This window comes from Strix aluco, chromosome 7 (genome assembly GCF_031877795.1).
Source record: "Strix aluco isolate bStrAlu1 chromosome 7, bStrAlu1.hap1, whole genome shotgun sequence".
NCBI classification, from domain to species: domain Eukaryota; kingdom Metazoa; phylum Chordata; class Aves; order Strigiformes; family Strigidae; genus Strix; species Strix aluco.
In genome coordinates this window covers 15,934,830-15,953,863 of record NC_133937.1, presented here as the reverse complement: position 1 = coordinate 15,953,863, position 19,034 = coordinate 15,934,830, and the positions used below count along the sequence as shown (strand labels likewise).

The following is a 19,034-nucleotide window of genomic DNA, read 5'->3' as shown; positions in this document are numbered from 1 at the left end:
AGCAGCAGCCAGTTTTACTCCTGGTTTGGAGGGAAAAAAAAAGGCAAAAGAAAACCAACAAAACAACCAACCAAACAAACAAACCAATAACTGAAAAATGTTTGTAACTATTTTTTTTTTTTTAATTTCACAAGTTTTCACAAGGACAAAGTTATAGAAGGAAACCCACAGCAGTTGCTAGGTCATGCAGAACCATTAATTGTCATACCTTGGCCCATTCTATTCATCCTTGTTGCACTTTAGAAAAAGAAGTAAGCTATGTAAGTTTTACAACGCTTTTAAACTGTTATATTTCCTGTTGAGCACTTTAACTGGCACATCCTTGTAGTAATAAATATTCTTAGGGCAAAACATGATAACTTTCTTTGCAAAAAGAAATGCATGAATTTGTCTTTATGATGAAGAGCAACTGTAACAGACTCATTTGTAGAGGGGCATCCATAATTTGTAACGTATTTCACTGATAGGACTTACAGCTGCATTTGAATGCACACACACATATATACTGTATATCCAATCATTATGCTTAACACTGCACAGTGGTACTCTCCGTAGCCCACTTAATATGGTTCCAGGTTTTGTCAGTAAAAGTGCTTGGCTTCATTGTCAATTCACACAGCAAGCAAATTTTCAAAATTATCATGCTTGGGGAAGGGGAAGGTAGAAAACAACACTAACCATAAAAGCACCTTGTCTGGGTTGGCAGTTACAATGCTAATCACTCCCACATCCAAATATTTATTTTCTGTCTGCATGTTTTCTTGCTGAATAGCCAGGAAAGTTGGTATGTGTTTCTGGCCTCCCTAATCTGGGAAACTCTTCATACCACCTAGAACTAGTTCTATATTTCAAAAGGATGGCATTTGAAATTAGGAAAAAAACAAGCTTGAAGTATCATTTCTATGGCTGTCTAGGATAGGTTCCTTTCCACTACTTTATTTAATTCCCTGCCACAATTTTTGTTTGGCTAGGTGTGTGATTGGTGAGAATCTGTAACAACTAAACTCTGGCAAATGCCTAGAACATGATGCCTCAGCACAGTATTTCCACCCCAGCCCTCTTGCTCTGCTCATCAGGCACTCAGTTGCCTTCCCCTATATTCCTGTGTACTGGCACGCACCTGTTGAAAAGAACCAGCTAGAACATGGAGCAGGATTTCTGGAGGATCTTCACATATTAGGACTCTTATTGGAAGATTTATACCACCACTCTAACTTGGAAAACTTAAACTACCATCTGGGGAAAGGAACAATGTCTCTTGAGATCTGATACTTAAGCATAGAAAAATGCTTGCTCTTTTCTGAACATTATTTATTCTGTACATAAGGTGACTAATTCACCTTTTAGAGACGTAAAAGTCCCAGGAAGGCAGTTTTTAATGACTTACATCCAATATTTATGATACATATGGCTTTTTATCCCAAATGTCAAAAGTGAAAGAAAATATAGCGATTCATGTGGCAGTATAAATAGACAGAATAATAATTTAATATGCAATTAGACTCTTTCTAAACTTAAATTAAATCACTGGAGTTTTACAACTCCATGCCCAGACAATTTCAGTGTTAAAGGGAAAAGACACTATCTCCAAAAGGCTAGTATTTTAGAGAAAGTCCTTAAACAAGCAGAAAAGTCCCTGATGTTGCTTTGGTATAGAGCAGGTGCGTAGCAATAATCTATACAATGTGTAAGCCCTATACAATATATGCTTTGAGAGTGAAAAATTAGTAGGGATTTTTTTTGGTTGTGGGTTTGGTTTGGTTTTGTGTTTGTTTTTTGTTTTTTTTTTTTTTTAATGGGTTAGTTTTATAAGCTTCAAATAAATGTAGCAACTCCTGTAAATATGAATATAAAAAAAATTACCACAACATACATCAACACTTCTGCACTAAATGACTTTCTTTGTGTAACTCTGACATCAAGAGCAAGTGTTTATGTTAAATATACTCTATTTTCTGATATGTAGAGTAACTGCAGTGAGTTATTTATGTTTTCAGTGTGCCTATGGGTTTAGAATTTTTTTTTTTTCTCCCCTAGCCTCATAAATAACTTTTGGTCCGTCTGCTTTGTTGCTGTTGTGCTTAAGGGTTTTATGGTGGTGAAATAAAAATGACAATCACATGCACACTGTCATACATATGCAAAATATGTATACAAAAAGGGAGAACTCCATGGGAAAACAGCGAACATTACTGCTGGAAACATTAACTGAGGATAATGGGTGGTGAATGCAAGTTTCACACACAGTGGGAGCAGGTACACATATCAAAGTCTATCTTCCTGCACATACTTCTGTTTTTCCCGGGAATCCCTGGTCTTGGTGCGGTTCGGTCGGTTTGCTGTTGATGGGATGGAGTGAACTGATGAGCTCTTCTTGCTGGAAGAATAGGAGGAATGGGAGGAATGAGAAAGACTGGCCCGGGACTGGCCAGCGTTGTGGTCAAATTGCATCAAACAGAAGATCAAGTCCGTCGGCACAAGCTCAAATTCATATGGTGGGTTTGTGATAACATAACTGGAAAGAAAGAAAGAAAGAAAGCAAGAAAGAAAGAAAGGAAAAAAGAAAGATAAAGCAGGTTTAGATTTGTACTAAAAAATTTATTTTGGAGTTTTTATCTCAGAGCATTTATCCAGATTTTTGCATTTCTATTTCCTTCAGTGTGTACCTAATTTTAGCTCACATAACACCTGTTATGATTTAGGACCTTCTTATGTCAGATATCACTTTTTGTATGTTTTCTGTTGCACTGTCTGAATAGGATGTTCTTTAAGTGAATCATGTCATGATTTTTCAGAGAAGACACCATACAAATCACCCTCCTTTCTCTAGCTGCATGGTAATGCAATGACTCTAGCAAACAGATTTACATATTGACAAAAACCAGTAACATATCCACCAGGAACTGTATTTAAAAGAATGTCTGAAAAGCATGGAGAGGAAGAAAATACATATTTACTATATATTTATTAAATATTTAAATACTGCCAATAGAGCAAGGGATGTAATTATTTGTTTGGATTGTGATAGTACATAAAAAAGTTAAGGAAAATATATCAGAAAATTTGAAGTGATGTTAATTTTGTTAATTCATTCCACATATACATTCATGGCCTGAAAGAGCATTCATAAAGAGAAATCTGCACATCCAAGAATCCAGCATTTCTAAGTATACATCCCAGGCCTGAAATAAAAACTCTGTCAATTTCAAGAATCCTCACCTTCAACTAACCCCCTTTCCAGGGTAGGAAGGGCTTATAGACCCTGCTGCTAAATTTTTTCATGCACGTAAAAAACATATTTCAGCAAGGCAATAGGCATTTTCTGTCCAAGCAACAAATGAGTAAAAATTGATCATGAAGCTCACAACTTCTTTTCAAATTAATTCAGTGCTCATAAGAAATCTGGTTTAGCTGCCTCAGGGACACGAGTCACTTATTAATCCAAGAAATAATCCCAAGTATAGCAATTACAGTGTAAATCTAAACTGAAAATCATTTTTTCTACCCAATTTGTCCAAATCCTTACAAAAGAAGCTGCTTTGGTGGGCTGATGGGTTGTTTACTGCCATGTTCACCCAATAACAATACTTCTTGTAGAGAATGAAACAGTAACCGATGGTAGATTTGTGATAGTTCCGGTATGGGTCTGTGTGTATTTCTAGTAGGCACTTAATTAAGACACATTTCAAGTAAGCTGTTAAATGGCCTTCAGTTTGCAAAGATGGAAACGTGCCTGCTCTATTTGAAGCACTGAGGTCAGCCTTGGTGCTACTGAAATAAAAATGCAGCCTACCAAGAGAAGGGTTTCCATTTACTGGAAGAAATTATGATTAGATACAGATGGTACCAATGGGAAACTCAGATGAGTATTTTTTGAGCATTCAGAAAGAAGAAAGTCTAGCTACTATAATCTAAATTATTATCCAGTAACTTACAGCTGACTGATATAAGCAAACTGAAGTCCTTCCCTTGTATGCAAGCAGTGGATCATCATAAATCAAAGAAGAGAAAGATATGTTCTGAAAATTTACTTTAAAGATTTTTTATTAAAAGCAGCTGAAAACTTATGCTATGATATCCAGCCTATGGTTTAAACTCATCATGAAGTCCTCAAAGAGGTAGCTTTTGTGGCAAAGTTATGTACAAAATGGAGAAAACTCTTTTTTAGATTTATTACAGGCACTGGGATCTTCCTTGCTGAGAAGACTGAAGAATAGTGTTCTAAAAGACGGGACTTACCGTTTAGTGCATTGGCTGGGAGTACTTAGATGTGCATCCCTTAATCGATAAATTCCAAAGCAAAGCATATTGTAAGTTTTCAGTGCTTTACAAAATAGATCTCCATAACAACCTCCATCCTAGGAGAAAGAAAGAAGAGGGGATAAAAAAAGAAAAAGAGAGAGAACAGTACATTTTTTTCCTTTCTTTTCTCTGTTAACACAATGTCAGGGAACAGGATTTTCAGTATGAGCCTGTACAAAAAGGACAATGTATAGATAGCGTGTTGTTTGTCATGAACGAGAATCTTTTACACAAGGAAATTAATAATCTAAATGTTTTATTTCAAGTAATTATGTAAATTGATCATTAGTTTGGAAAGCCTTTGTCCATGAAATGCTGGTAAACTGGGAAAAGTGATTGATTTGCTTTAAGCTGCAACTATAAATTTTGGTATCAAACAAGGCATATTCTACAAATTACATTAACTGTGGTATTAAAACTGTTAGTATTTTTGACCCTTTTTTGGCAGTAGCCATACTGTCACCTAGACAAATAAATTCACTGGGAAGCACAATAGAAATTTGATTTCTAAGGGGTTAAAAGGATAATAAAGTATCTCCTACTTTGAAACAATGATGAAATGTATTCCATTTTTCATAAATAATATAAATATTTTTATTAGCAGAAAAAGTTTATATTTCATAATTTGTATATCTAAGATTTTGATTCTTAAGTAATGATGAGTGTTAATGCATTCTGTCTGCCTTCACTGACGTAGTGCAATTGAGGCTTTGGCAAAATAGCATTTGAAGGATTGGTATTCCTTGTTTTATTTGTGAAAACGTTATGCCGTATGCCCAAGTGTTCTGATGAGCTGTTAGTCTCAACTGTGAATGTACTTCTACATGAACTGAAAGTCTGTTTACTTCTGTCTGTGTACTTTCATCGCCCTTAATTCTTAAGCTGGGATTCCCTGTCATTTCTGTGAAGAAGGTCGCTCCATTCTTTTTGAACAGAGCTGGTGAACACAAGGTTAATTTAAGAAATACCAAATCCTACATCATCATCAAAGTGAAGTGGGGCTTTGGAATTCACCTCAAGATTACAAGATTTGGTCCAGAAAACATTTCTAGATACTCTTTTATCCAAATGCATCATTTTCAAAAAATGGTTTATTTATTTGGTTTGGGGTTTTAGTGGAGTCAAAATGTCAGAAAATTAGGATTTCCCAAGAATTTTAGTTCATCCAGAAATAAGAGAAAACAAATCTTATAGCTTTGTTTTCAAGCAATTAAGTATATTTTAAGCAAGGAAGCATATTTTAAGTATGGAAGCTCCATGGAAAGATTAAATAAGCTTATCAAAACCCAACCAAAGTATACATATTGCTCATGTTTACAATGGATTATGGTTAAGAATAGAGTCAGCTATTCTTATCATCCATCCATCTCATACTCATCCTTCTCTTTAGCTGACAACTAAGAAGAGCCACAGGATTTTCTGTATGAAATATCCAAGGCAAGGAGTCTGAGGAGTCATATAGCTTCTTGAAAAGGGTAAAAGCAAACCTGGCACCCTGTGCTGTAAATTGTCAAATGATCCAAAAGCTATATTAAATTAAATAATGGAAATTACACACTAATTAAGATAGATTTTTAATTCAGTCTGAGAGAAAACAAATAGACTGCAGACCAGCCTTGGTCCTGCATTTCCTTCATGATCTTACCCCTAGGTCTGCAAATGGCCCATCATACAAAGCCAACTGAGCAACTCGACACCTGTCCCTGTTTGCAAGTGTCTGGGGTGTGCTGTAACCTCCTCTCAATGCGTTTTCCTCGGCAATCAGTGCTTCCAGCTCTGGTGTGGCTCCTCCTGTTACCAATGTCCGTATCAGTGTGAGGATATTGTCATTGAAGTATGTCTGCAGAGATAAAAGAAAGCTCTTTAAGCAAACACCATTAAAGTCACAACTGAAGACATCCAAATTACAACTTTTCTGGGTTTCTGCTGTTTAAAGTTCTTGGCTGTCTCTTCAAATAATTTTATATAGGCAGTGAAAAGACAGCAGCCTCCAATTACTCTATTTTCTTCTATCCCATTAGGCTCCTATACTATATCCTTCGTTTAAAACACCAATTCAGGCTGATTTTTATTAAAGTACAAAAATTTGAATGATTTATGTTTCCTATAATTGGTGTTAGTAGTGATGCAATGACTGCTTTCCTTCTTATTGCCTTCATGTCTAATAATGGGCTTTAGGACATGTAATTGTAAAATTCAGACCACATTTAAAGCTTACACAGGCTAGATTGCCTTTTTACTCTTGTCACCAATTCGTTGGGGAGCTGCCTTTGTGCTGCAAATGTCATTACTTATTACTGTGGCTGGACTCTAGCAGTCTAACCAGTGTATTGTACTAAACATCTTATTACGAGACTTGACAGTGTTCAGACATAAGCATGTATCAATTAAACATCTTGAGTTCATTCCAGATAAATGTATGATGAGTTTAGGATCCTGGTGGTCCTTTTAAAAAACTCTAGGGTATAGGGTAAGTGTGGTTTATTAGGGAAGATTTACTCCACACTGACATTTTGCCAGCATCTGTAGCATTGCTGGTCTGTCAGGCAAACAATGGGTATTTTAAATATTAATTTAATGCCAGATGAATGACTTTCAAGTTCTCTTAAAAGTATACTGGTATAGTTCAGAGATACTCTGTTAAATATCTGCAATGCAATGTACTGGGCAAAAAGTAATGTTGAACAAAAATAGAGTCCCCATCACTTACAATGTAACTAATGTCCATGTTTTCAGAAGTGTTGCAAGCATGGGGGACATACAAGAAGAAAATGAGCTCACTGTAGAGTACACAGGATAGACATTACTGGATTTGTGAATTCCATTACTAGATTTGTGACTTTTATTGAATTTAGGACTTGGAAAAAATGTCTGTAATCCAATCAAGTGAAAATGAATACTGAATTTTCAAACAGTGCTTGTTATCCAAAGATAATACTTTTTAAATAATACTTCTCAATGAAATTCATTGCTCTATCCATATAAAGTAATTGTATTTAATACATGGGTAAACTGAGGTACAGGTTGAAATATTTTATCCTGAGATCAAAAAGCAGAACTGGCTTCCTACCCATGTTACTTTGATATTCTTTCTTTGTATAATGAAACTTCAGTTTTATTGTTCACTTGAGATGACAGATAAAACAGAAGAAAATGAATTCTATGCAGCAACGTTTTTCACAGTTACACTGAAGTTTCATAACTTCAAGCTTCCCTGCTTATTTACATAGGCATATATGCCATTCACCTGTTGATTAAATTAAAATGAGAGGAACATATTGTTATTGTTATACATGCCCTAAAGCAAATATTTGCATCCCATCAACTCCAATTATTTTAAATTAGCCCGGGTAAGGCACTACATATTTTGAATACAAAGTGTACTGTAAAGAGTCGTCTGTCATTAGCAGGGGTTCAGGAAGATTCAGTTAGTCTAAACCAACAGCTAATCTCAAACCAGCTCTTACATATGTGGAGGCACTCAAACCTTTCTTAACATATAGAAAAACCAATGTGATCCCTTGCAGGAATGTACGTCTGGAGTGATTACATGATGTTTAGTAGGAATTGCTGTAGTGAGAGAGAGAAGACATTCAGGCATGATTGTTTATTTTTCAATTACTTCTTCCTTGATGTCCCTGAGGTGAGAATCAGAGTTGCCCTCTTTGGCAACTCTTCCCACTGTGTTATACTTTTCCAACATGGAAGTACTCAGAATAAAAAAATTGGCATTAAGTTTAGTCTCTTTTCTTAGCCTTTGGTATACTATGTACCACTCAGAACTAAAATAATTGGCACAATTCTCTTCCTCCTGCAGTTAGGCAACAATGTCACTTGACACCAGTTTCATGCATATAAAGCCAAATACTGCCACATCTAGAGGTTGGAGGCACTGCAATTGTAGAAGCTGAAAAAGCCCTTTCAGTAAAAATGTGCTTCAACATATTCTATATGGCACTTTAAGCACACATCTTCACAAAAGCATACCATTTTCTGCAATACTGTCTTTTCTCATGGCTTCCCCACTTTAATTCAGCATTTTTGACTCCTTTTTCTTCTCTAAGTAGTGATACATAGTATTATTCAAAGATTCTATTCTCAGTTTTACATCTATATATCAAGATAGAAGAACATGAAACAAAAGTAAAGCACATCTTTACTGGTAGATTTTTCAAGTCTGGTTTACAATGAGGCCAACTATGGTAAGAAACGTTCACCTGCTCTAAGACTGATGGATGCTGGCCTGTGTAAAATAGCCTGTTTGTATAGACTGCTGAGTTGCAGGGACTGGTAAAACATGCAAAAATTGTACTAATAATTTTATTACTCTTTAGGAGGTATCATTAGGCCAGCCTTCACTGGTTTCCAACTCTTTCTCTCTCTATTCTGTAATTCAAATTATAGCAACTATAGCCAGCATCCAAAATTTAAACACATATACTCTTAGCTCATCTGCATTTTGTACTGTGCAAGTGCACAATGACCCCTTATTGTAAATTCAGTTGTAGCTCACTAGAGCATGAGCTACTAAGAAATTATACTGTGACCATATCGCTCATTTTACTACAGATCTCATACTGAACTGAGAAATAAAAGCATTGGTAAAAGTATGTATGAAGTCAGGCACCTGTCACAAATTCATTAATACAAATAAAATAAAACAAAATAAAATATACACCCCCTCCCCTAACCCCAGTGCAATTAAGACGTAATGGGCCCGATTCTGACTTATGTGCCAACTGGAGTAACTCTGGGAGCCATACACTACTATGAAACTGATGCAAATGAGAAAAGAATCAGGTCTATTGTCGATGGAACAGAATGCTGTCACCGGAGAAAGGCCTCCCACTGCTAGACAAATGTTAAGGCAAAGCTAAGACACTTATTAGCAAAGAAGGCAACGTTTATCTTGGAACAATGGCTTAATTTGGGTTTCACGCCATGACTGATGTGGATGTCACCACTTAATCAGAGGGATGAGTGCGGCCAAGTGATGGGTTTTGTGGTTTTTGCCATCAAGGTGTGAAAAGATTCCAATTTTCAAGGCAGACTGCTCTGTCATTGCAACTGATCAGAAAATGCCCAACCATAAGCAAGAAAGGATGGGTGAACAGGAAGCTTAAACTTGTCACCTTCTGCTAAACAGGGTTGCTCTCTCCTGTACTAATATATTTCACACTCCTCAGGACAAACCCGTCTGTCCATGCTTTTGACTGTCACAAAAATCAGACTCCTCTCATTACCTCTTGCCAGTTTTGTACTGGGAGACACTGAAAAGCTGAACTAGCTGATATCCATTTCCTTTGGAATAGTAATACACTGAAATTAATTTCAGAGTGATCTTCTACTTGCTCAGTGGGAGAGTGCATGGCCTGGATATGCCAGTACTTATAAGAAACCGATCTACAGAATGTCTTTGGAAAGGTGCTGCTGTACTTAAAAGTTTTAACAAGACACTTTCCAGTGATGGTAGTGAATCCCTTTTGTTGACTGTAAAAACTGAAGAAATACTTGCTTGCTACTACCGTTAAATGAACCCACACTGGACATCTGTATGACATCGCTATAATTGGCATCCAGAATGAGAACATTAAATAGGTGTGGTCTAAACACAGAAAAAAGGAAATGAACGCATCATAGACACCGAAACTGGGTAAATAGCAAGGAAATTCTGACATAGATATCTGAGCTAGTAGTGCCACCTAGCCTATGTTCCGGAACTGTAGTGCAGCTCTTTCAAACATTTCAGGGATGCCTTCCCGTTTGTTCAATCATTTTTTAAAGTATAATTACCAGAGTGCTTATATTTTGCAGTTAATGCTGTCAAGCCTTTTAAACTAATTGGTCTTTTACAGAAAATTTAACTGAAAATTAGCACATCTTTTAATAACATTGCTTTAATAGCACTTTGCCTTTCGTTTATAATTACTCAAAAAATGTCATTTTCCAAGTCATATCTGCCATTTTTTTGTGTTTGCTAGTGTTTTTATATGGATTTCTTTTAAGAAGACTCCTCCTCTACTGCATGCGGTTTTTAACACTGCTTTCAAACAAATATTTTAACTTGCTTTTTCAGTTGGAGGAATCCTGTTCAATGAATAATATATATCCAAATCTGAGGAATGACTGAGCTAACATCAGTAACTTGTAACAATAATAAAAAGGCCTCTGAGACAGAATCAACAGCAGAGAAATAATAACAGTGTTTCACAGTCAGAAAAAGTCTATTGAGTCTCAAAATATTGTCCAAACTTTAAAGAAGTTTGGGACACTAGGTTACAAGATGCTGCTTGCTAATCCCCTGAATAGACTTGCATAAAAAATAGCCTTGTGTTTCAAAATGTCCATAACATAGATTAGAAAAGTTTCTTTTCTGTATAAATAAGACTGTGAGGATCCCTGAGGGAGATCTACTGAGTAAGCGATATACTGAAAAGCTATTTTTAACTGTTTTAACTATTGTCTTCCATTCTGTGCTTTTGTTTATATGAAAAAAAAAAAAGTAGAATTTAGTATTATAGAACAAAAATCAAGACCTAAAGTTCTAGCAGAAGGAAATAAATTCTAGGATATCGAATGTTAAATGGTATAATCTGTTTCAAGAGATCCTTGCCTCTAACGGTACCACTTGGACAGTATATCAAGTCTATTGTCAGCAGTATGTATGGGAGGGATGCAACCTGCCAGAACTTCTGTAATTCTCATATCTTCAGCACCAAAAGGAGTAATAGAGAAGCTTTGGTTCTCAAGCCAACTGTTCCAACCTTTGAAGGTACTATGTGTTGATAAAACTGGTTTCCTTGCATGCACAGGATTTTCTGGAATATCTCAACAAGACCCAGAAAAGGAAAAAGTACTTCTCCTCAAAAATTTGCTTCTCTTAAGCAAATGTGTCATGTAACTTTCTTACAGCTGAAGATAATCTTTTTACAAAACATCCACATTATCTAAAAGATGCTGCCAATCCCATGTTTTTTAGCCACATTCAATTTGGTGATGAGAATGTGCTTTGCTTTTCAGGAGCAGCGCCACCTTGAGACTGACAGACTACATATATTCTTTCCCTGGGCTTGCATATGTTATGACAAAACGAATATTAATATATCATTCAAGTCTCTGATGGTAGTAGATGTCTCTTCAAAGACGTAATAATGATTAGCTGGCATGATTTAACAATAGTCACTGCCACACTTAAAACATGAACCATGCCTACAGTCTTCACACAGAGTACAATAATGCACTTTAACTGAAGCCTGGAGAGACCACTGTTACCAATTCATAAAAAAGACAATGCAGTTTTTGAGCTCATTATTGTCTTCTGAGCAATGATCTTCAACCTACCACTCTGTGAACCACAGGCTTGTGGAATATATTGCCTTTGCAGCAGAGGGCAAACTGTATGTAGATAGCCTGTAGATGGCATTTTGAAAAGTAAACTTCATTAAACCTTTTATCTTTGAAGTAAGAAAATAGCAGACGATTTCAAATCTAAAATATCTAATACTGTCATTTTATAGGAAATAACGCTAACCTAGCAGAACGTAATGATCTTCAGCATTCAGATTTGAATCAGAAAGTGACAACGTATTTTCTAATCTGTATGAGCAGGGTTTAGTCCACCGCTTTTATATTAACAAAATTATATGAAAGAAAATATTAATTTAATGATGATTAATACTGTTGAATTATCATTATTCAATAACTGAATACTTTAGCAAATTATTTTAAATATATTTTGTACCTCTTTTTCTATATACCTATATCTATATGTATGCTTCAAATTACCTGCAGGTCAGAAAGAATACAGTATGTGTTAGTTTTATTCTACTTTCTAATCTTTCTTATACCTGTTTTACTACAAAACCCCACTACTGTGAGAAGACATTCAATATTAATGGAGCAGTTCACACATTGTATGTTTACACTGTAGACCATACAAGGAATTTGCATGCCAAAGATATCAACAGAGATCATAAATTGGAATTTTTCTATAAAAATTAAGCAATAAAAAATCCTGAATCATTAAATGGATCTAATAATGAACTATATCCTTGTCTCAAAGTGAGCTGGCACAGGCCAGCACAGTGTGAATTACTTCCTTGTTACAGAATTCCTGTGCAATTAATAGGATGAAAGTATGACTGCAGATCTCACAATTTAGTTAGGATTTTGCCAGTACTGGCTTGAAATAAGGCAGAATAAATAGAAGCTGGTCCCTAAAAACAAGTGTACTCTAGAAATAAAAAAAAAGAGATAATATACTGCAAGTAGATTAGATTGTGTGAGAAACGCTCTTTTCCTTGGAGAAGAAGTGAAAGGAGAATACATCCTTCCCATGAGAACAGGGATAGTGAAGGGAAAACATCTCACACATCTTACACTTTCTGAAGGGTCAGGAAGAATTGTACTTTTCAAACTCTTTACTAGGCCTTTGAGGAATAAAAGAGAAAATAATGCTGCCACCGATCAGCAAAGTGGTGAAAGAAAAGACAGGATGGTGAACAATTCTAACTGACTGAATCCTTGGCTTGTCTTCGTGATTAGTATTTTTTCTCAGTTAGACTCTTCTGCTCTTGTTATCACATTTACTTCTCTGGCTTCAGGCTGCACTGTCCCTGACATATAATATGACCACTTAGATGTGAAAATATTTGAAAAAAAGACTCTGTTGAAGAAAGGGATTGCAGAAGCAGAGAGGCATGTTGTCAAAAACTATAAGTTAATAAAAGCTAGCAATAACTAAAAATATTGTGAGGATTATATGATGAGTTCCAAGTAAAAATTTCTGAACAGTCATGGTCCATGTGTTTCTTATTGCCTCATTATTATTTACACGACATACCTTTGTACAAGAAAGCAATAGTGTCCACAACATTTCACCCTCTTTTTGTGGTGATACCAGTGGCAATCAGAAGAATTAACCCTACTTTTCCCAAGATTCTGGAAGTGCCCTACTAAACAATTAATTCGGGGACATTGATTTAGATAATCATGTGAGTAGATAAACAGCTCTTGGCATAACAATTTGGAACCTTAATGCTCAATTATTCCCATTTATAATGTGAAAATACATAGAGATTTTAATTAGAGAAGGTACAGAGTTTAAGTGTGCTTGCTTAGGCTTTCTGAATTTGTCACATCTGCAAAATATGGCAAATAACTTCCAAAACAAGTATTTTCAGAGTTTATTGCTAACTCCTAGGCTGCATTAGAATAAAATGTTATCAGTGTAGAGTGATATTATTAATCTGTGGATGGAACATATGAGGAATATATCAGGGAATAAAAATATGAAATACAGACACATAAATATGAAATGCGAATAAAATATTAAATAATCCAGATCACTGTGAATTTTTCTTTAAAGCAAAAAGCTTCATTCTGAATTTAGGTGAAGGTCAGATTTGGCTCCTTTAAGGAAATCCATTTGCTCATTTCTAATATTACTTGGTGTTTATAACAGATGATTCCCAGCACTATAGAACTTTATTCCATGGGGAGCTCAGAAAGACTATGCTCAGATTTGAAATAGGCTATGTCCTTGCTTCATCTAGCAGAGCTTAAGGTTCCTCTGAAAGACGTGCAGCTCACACAGAGCAAGACTAGTCTGAAAAAAAACAGCCAATATGAAGCAAGGGAGGATGAAATGCAGTATGACCAAGGTGTTTGCTTCAAAACAGTACTATGACTGCAAACCAAAAACCTTAATATAGACATAACCAAAGGCCACCATCTGTAGTTTCTAGCACACACTTATGTTTTGATTCACAAAACAACTCATGTGAAAAAGAGATGATGACCTCTCTTCACACAAGTAGAGTTCATGTGATGGCTTTCGTATAGTTCTATCGGTGTCCCCCAGTGCTCATACTCAGAGCATTGTTCATGGCTACAGGAAATTAAAAGCTTAAAACATGGTTGATGCTGTCTGACATGAATGGTGAGCATAGGGACTGACACACTGAATTTGGGTCTGGGTTTCAGGAGGGAGACACAATATAGTTTGGAAATTATTATCCTTAAAGCCTGACATGAGACTCTTTGCTTTTAAAACTGTGGACTTATGGTAGTCCTAGATATCTAAGTTGTTTTAAGGTCTCTGTGTCCAACTAAAAAATAACCTAATTTAGGCTCTGAAATTCTCTTGACATCTAAGAGAAAAGTGTCTACTCCTGACTACCTGTGGAAAAGGGACTACGCTTTTATACTCTTTCACGATAAGTCTGATGGAAGGCAATGAAAAAGGTTTTGTTTGCTTACTGCGCTCATGAGAGAGTCCAGCACACTGACAGCAAATGCGGTTCCACATGCAAAGGGCTGCGTGAGATACAATTCTGTGTCTGGATCATCATCATCATCTTGGTCCAAGAACTGAACATTTGAATCATTTACTGAAAATAATAATAATAATATTAAAATCACAAGGTGTTTCTGGGTCACCAGCACGTGACCTTACACATTAGACAGTCAGAAAGAAAAAGAAACGGCATGTCTGGAAACACAGACTTGTGTCTTTGACGTCACTGAAAATGAAATCAAGATGGATGTGAAAATGTGCATTTAAAAATATCTGTTGATCATTATCTTGCTTGTAAGAGGTGACACTCTCACTTTTGAGAGGTGACTATCACTTTGCCGTAAAAGTAGCTTCGTGGCACCAGCTGCCTGCACTCAAAATGACATACATGATGCTCTTTTATATATGGAAACAATCTTGGTATTGGTCGGGTACAGTGGCTAAGGCTGTATGCATGTACAGTGAAATGTTATTACAAGATACCAAGTCAGAACACCACTGTAAAATAAAGGCTGTCCATAAAACTCTGATATAGCCCACAGGCATCTGTTAGACGTGCTGCTGTGATTCTTACTGGAGTGGTGTTAATGCACTTACAGCTCTAAAGAGGATAAACTGTCCTTTTAACATGCATCTATCTGAATGAATGAGCAATACTCCAGCTATTCTCTTGCAGCGCACTGCCTTTTGTTCAAATATTTGTCTCCGTAACTTCACTTCCTTAGCCACAAATTCTGTATTAGCTAGTGTGAAGAAGAATCTGCATCAGGCTGTTTTAAAGAAAAAGCCCAAATAAAGTAGAATTTGTCATTTAGACTTTCTCTGGCATTTCATTGTCACAGTTAAGCTCTCTACTTCCACCTCATTCCACTAAAAATAGTTGTTTCCTTGAGATCAGTGTATTAAGTGGATCATATTTCATGAAGGACTTCATTTCCATATTAGTCCTCCTCTGACATGAAAGCACAGACTGCTTAGCTATGCCATCAAAATACCCTTTAACTTACTAAATGACAAATTAATTTCAGTTCCCATGCAAGGAAGGGATATTAAAACTTTTTCAGCATTTGAAACTGCACACATTGACTATGTCCCTAATCCCCATGTGAAACACATCTCCTGAACCAACCCAGTGAGCTTTGAAAACAACGTGAGAGTTGCTGTTCACTTGATCGGGTTTTGGCTCTGGACTTCTTCGGTTAGAAATTCTTCTGCCCGCTGTTCTGATCTTGCTTCCTATATAGTTTCATTTTCCATCCACTCTTTCTCCAACCTGTATATACTACTGTGCTTGCCATGCTTAGCTTACAAAACATAACTATAGATAAAGCCTCACAACAGCTGTCTAAAAGAGATGAGAATTGTTATCCTCCATTGAGAGCCCTGTTGAGGCAGTACTTGGCCATGATCATTCAGCCAGTACCTGAGCTGAAGTAAGATTTAAAAATCCTGCCTTCCCACTCCCTGATGTGACTATGAAAACATAACACCTCAGTGTTGTAAACAGAGAAGTGTTCTGCCCTGGGAGTCAGAAGAATTTCACCCTAGCAAACACCAATATCCACAATACTCCTTTCTTTGTACAATGGCTATCAATTTATTCTCCAGATTCTTGAGCAAAATAGTATTTGAAAGCCTGATGTATCATTTCAAAATGTACTTTTTTAAGAGCTTGTGCCTTAGTTTAATTTGCTAGTTGAGAGCAGGCACTATTGACAATAGCATTCTTTTTCCACTTACATCTGGCAGACTAATACCCGACTTTGACACCAGCTTGCTAGCCGTGCATGGTGTCAGTTTCCAAGGTACAACAAATCTAACATGAATTCTGCAAGTGTGGTTTTATCCTCCATATCTTTATCTTCCTGATGCAAGTTAGCATGCTAGGATTTCTACAAAAAGCCTCTGGACTAGGTGAGGTAGGCTCAATGTGTGGTGCTGTGCCATAGGAAATGCTCATCAAATACTGCTTGCAAAAGCTGGTGAGAGCTCTATTAAAAGAGAGCAACGCAGAAGCTTGGCTGCTTTTTTACAGCTTCAAAACCTGAGCTTCTGAGAAAAGGCCTACTCTGCAAAATAAACAAACAAGTAGCTTAAGGGAAAGTATGATGCTGTTGTTTTGTTTTGGTGTTTTTTTTTTTTTTCTGGTATCTTTTACTTCTTCTTGGATTTCCTGTGAGAACTGCTAAGGCATGTTCAGCAAATTGACAATAGGCTGAAATAACAAGAAGAGAAAGAGCAAGAGAAAGAGAGAGAGAAAAGGAGAGAAAAACTGGGGGGGGGGGGGGGGGGGGGAAGGAAGGGCCCGGGAGGTGGGGACCCAGGCCAAAGAAAATGAATTGGTGAGAAGGTGCTATGAAAACAGCCGGCAGGTCAGGCGAGTGTGATCAAAGGTTTACTGATGCTGCGTGAAAAAAAAAAAATCATTAAGAAAGGCCAGAACGAGACAGTCAATTTCAACCAGAACCACAAATAAAACACATTCAAAGCAGTGCTATGAGGGTAGCCCCTCTGATACAGCCAGATAAATAAAGGAAAAGCTGATGACAGTAAGAACAACAACAACAGAAAATAAGACAGTGATGTGAAGGAAAAAGGCACTTCTTACCCAGTTCAGTTATCATTAGAATGTGGGTTCCACTGTTTTTTTCCTGACTGATTGAAACCAAAGGCAGAAGTTTGCCAGGCTTAGCTAATAAGTAAAGTATTTAGGGGGAAAAGAAAGTACAGAAAGAGAATAAAGTAAGGGAAAAAGACAGGTAAGGCTCTAAAAAATAAAACTGAAAAAGAAAATAAAAGGACAAAGGACCACAAATCAAGTTTGTATTTGCCATGAAAAAAACAGAACAGCTTCTGCACTTCACATCACACCACTTGACAACATAAATACCCACAGCTAGAGTGGAAATCAGAGCCTGGTTACCTACCATCATCATATTCTCAGGAGTAAAATGTCTCATATTATTATACAGAGTTTGGTTACACATGATTAAACAGTTCTGGATCATGAAGAAATAAACAAATGGCCTCTTACTATTGATTAAATGAACAGGAAATGTCTGCTCATACTGTGGTTTTTTTCTTTTCTAACCTTAGCCCAAAGACCCCTGCTTATTTGTTACACTATGTAAAAAGCATCTTGTTTGATAGAGTGTTTATTTAACAGAATGGAGAAGACTCAAAGGAAAGAGAAATATATTTCAGTTACTCAAAGTGAAACAACTGTTTCTCATCTTTCTTTAGAGAGAGCAATTCAAAACAGTTATCAGAAGAGAAAACATAGCACTGTAACATACAGTATAGGTAATTTTCCTGAGACTGCATAACAAGGGAAGTGGGAAAAAGATATGGGAATGTACATGAAAGGATAAACTTTAGCTTTCCTTACCTAGCTCTGTTATAATAGGGATGTTGGCTCCTGTTGTAATGGAGGGTTGACGTAACAGGCCATGGACTGGACTGTTGTCTGGAGATGACCTATCCATCCCAGGGGGTGTAAAGCCTAAAAGAAAACAAAAAAAAAGAAAAAAAGAGAAAGTTTACACGGCACAAACTATATTACAAAAATCCCCACCATCAGGGAATTCTCTATTCATTTTTTTCCCCAGAAAAGTATAGTAAAAAAATTGTCATTTAAAAAAAAAAGAATTAATTTTCAACAATTATTTCTTAAAAGCATAATCATTCACAAATATGCAGGTAATTTCTACTGTAAGATATTTGGTAGATAATGGAGAAACTGAAATTTATTTTGTTACCCTAGGTAGCCTTTGCATCCAAACATGCAAAATGGGAAGAGTATTGCTTACTTAAATATAAATAAAAACCTAAAGACTTCAGTGTTAGAGAGGTTTAATTTTGTCCTATTAGTATCTCAAATAAATCTGAAACAAACACCTTTCCTTAAACCTCAATTAACATTTTAAAGAGTATTGTTTGTAAACAGTAGTATAACCACAAGGAACAAATTGCTTCCATTAGCAGGTTTTAGGTTTGATCAACACTCAGAATTTAAAATTTTCTGACTGTTTTCCAGGAGCAATGCAACCCACATAAAGTTGCCTTTTTTTTTTTTTTTTTCTTTTCAGGTGTATCATTCATAATATGCATTTTTAAGAGGATTACAATTATAGGAATACTGGGATGGAAGGGCACATTCTAAGAGAAAAAAAAAGATAGGCTGGAAGGAAAAAGACACAGGTTTTCAAACGGTATGTAAGAGGAATGCTTGAAAAGAAACTAGAGAGTTTTATACCTTTGGGGATGTAAAGGAAACAGAGGTGGGAGGAAACATATTGGCAGGCACTCAAAGAAAAAAAAAATCTAGAGAGCAGCAAGGTTCACATCTAAAAAATATTGTGAATCAAACTGATTCTCTACACAGTTTGAAATGGAGCTCTTGACACTGAGCATTTTATTTATTTATTTATTTATT

At 36.2% G+C, this 19,034-nt stretch overlaps 1 protein-coding gene across 19 annotated transcripts in view; it reads right to left on the bottom strand.

The window, feature by feature from the left end:
* Positions 1 to 19,034, bottom strand: part of KCNMA1 (potassium calcium-activated channel subfamily M alpha 1) — a 514,442-nt gene that overhangs the window by 12,059 nt on the left and 483,349 nt on the right. For 7 of the 19 annotated variants that reach the window (XM_074830567.1, XM_074830568.1, XM_074830572.1 and 4 more), the window contains 5 exons: positions 17,988 to 18,101; positions 14,563 to 14,693; positions 5,948 to 6,142; positions 4,240 to 4,358; positions 2,291 to 2,515 (listed from right to left, as the gene is read on the bottom strand). In XM_074830567.1, coding sequence (XP_074686668.1) covers positions 2,291 to 2,515; positions 4,240 to 4,358; positions 5,948 to 6,142; positions 14,563 to 14,693; positions 17,988 to 18,101 — 784 coding nt within the window. Of the gene's footprint in view, positions 1 to 98; positions 2,516 to 4,239; positions 4,359 to 5,947; positions 6,143 to 14,562; positions 14,694 to 17,207; positions 17,292 to 17,987; positions 18,102 to 19,034 lie in introns of those variants that run through there. The other 12 variants (XM_074830559.1, XM_074830561.1, XM_074830563.1 and 9 more) reach the window with 4 other exon arrangements.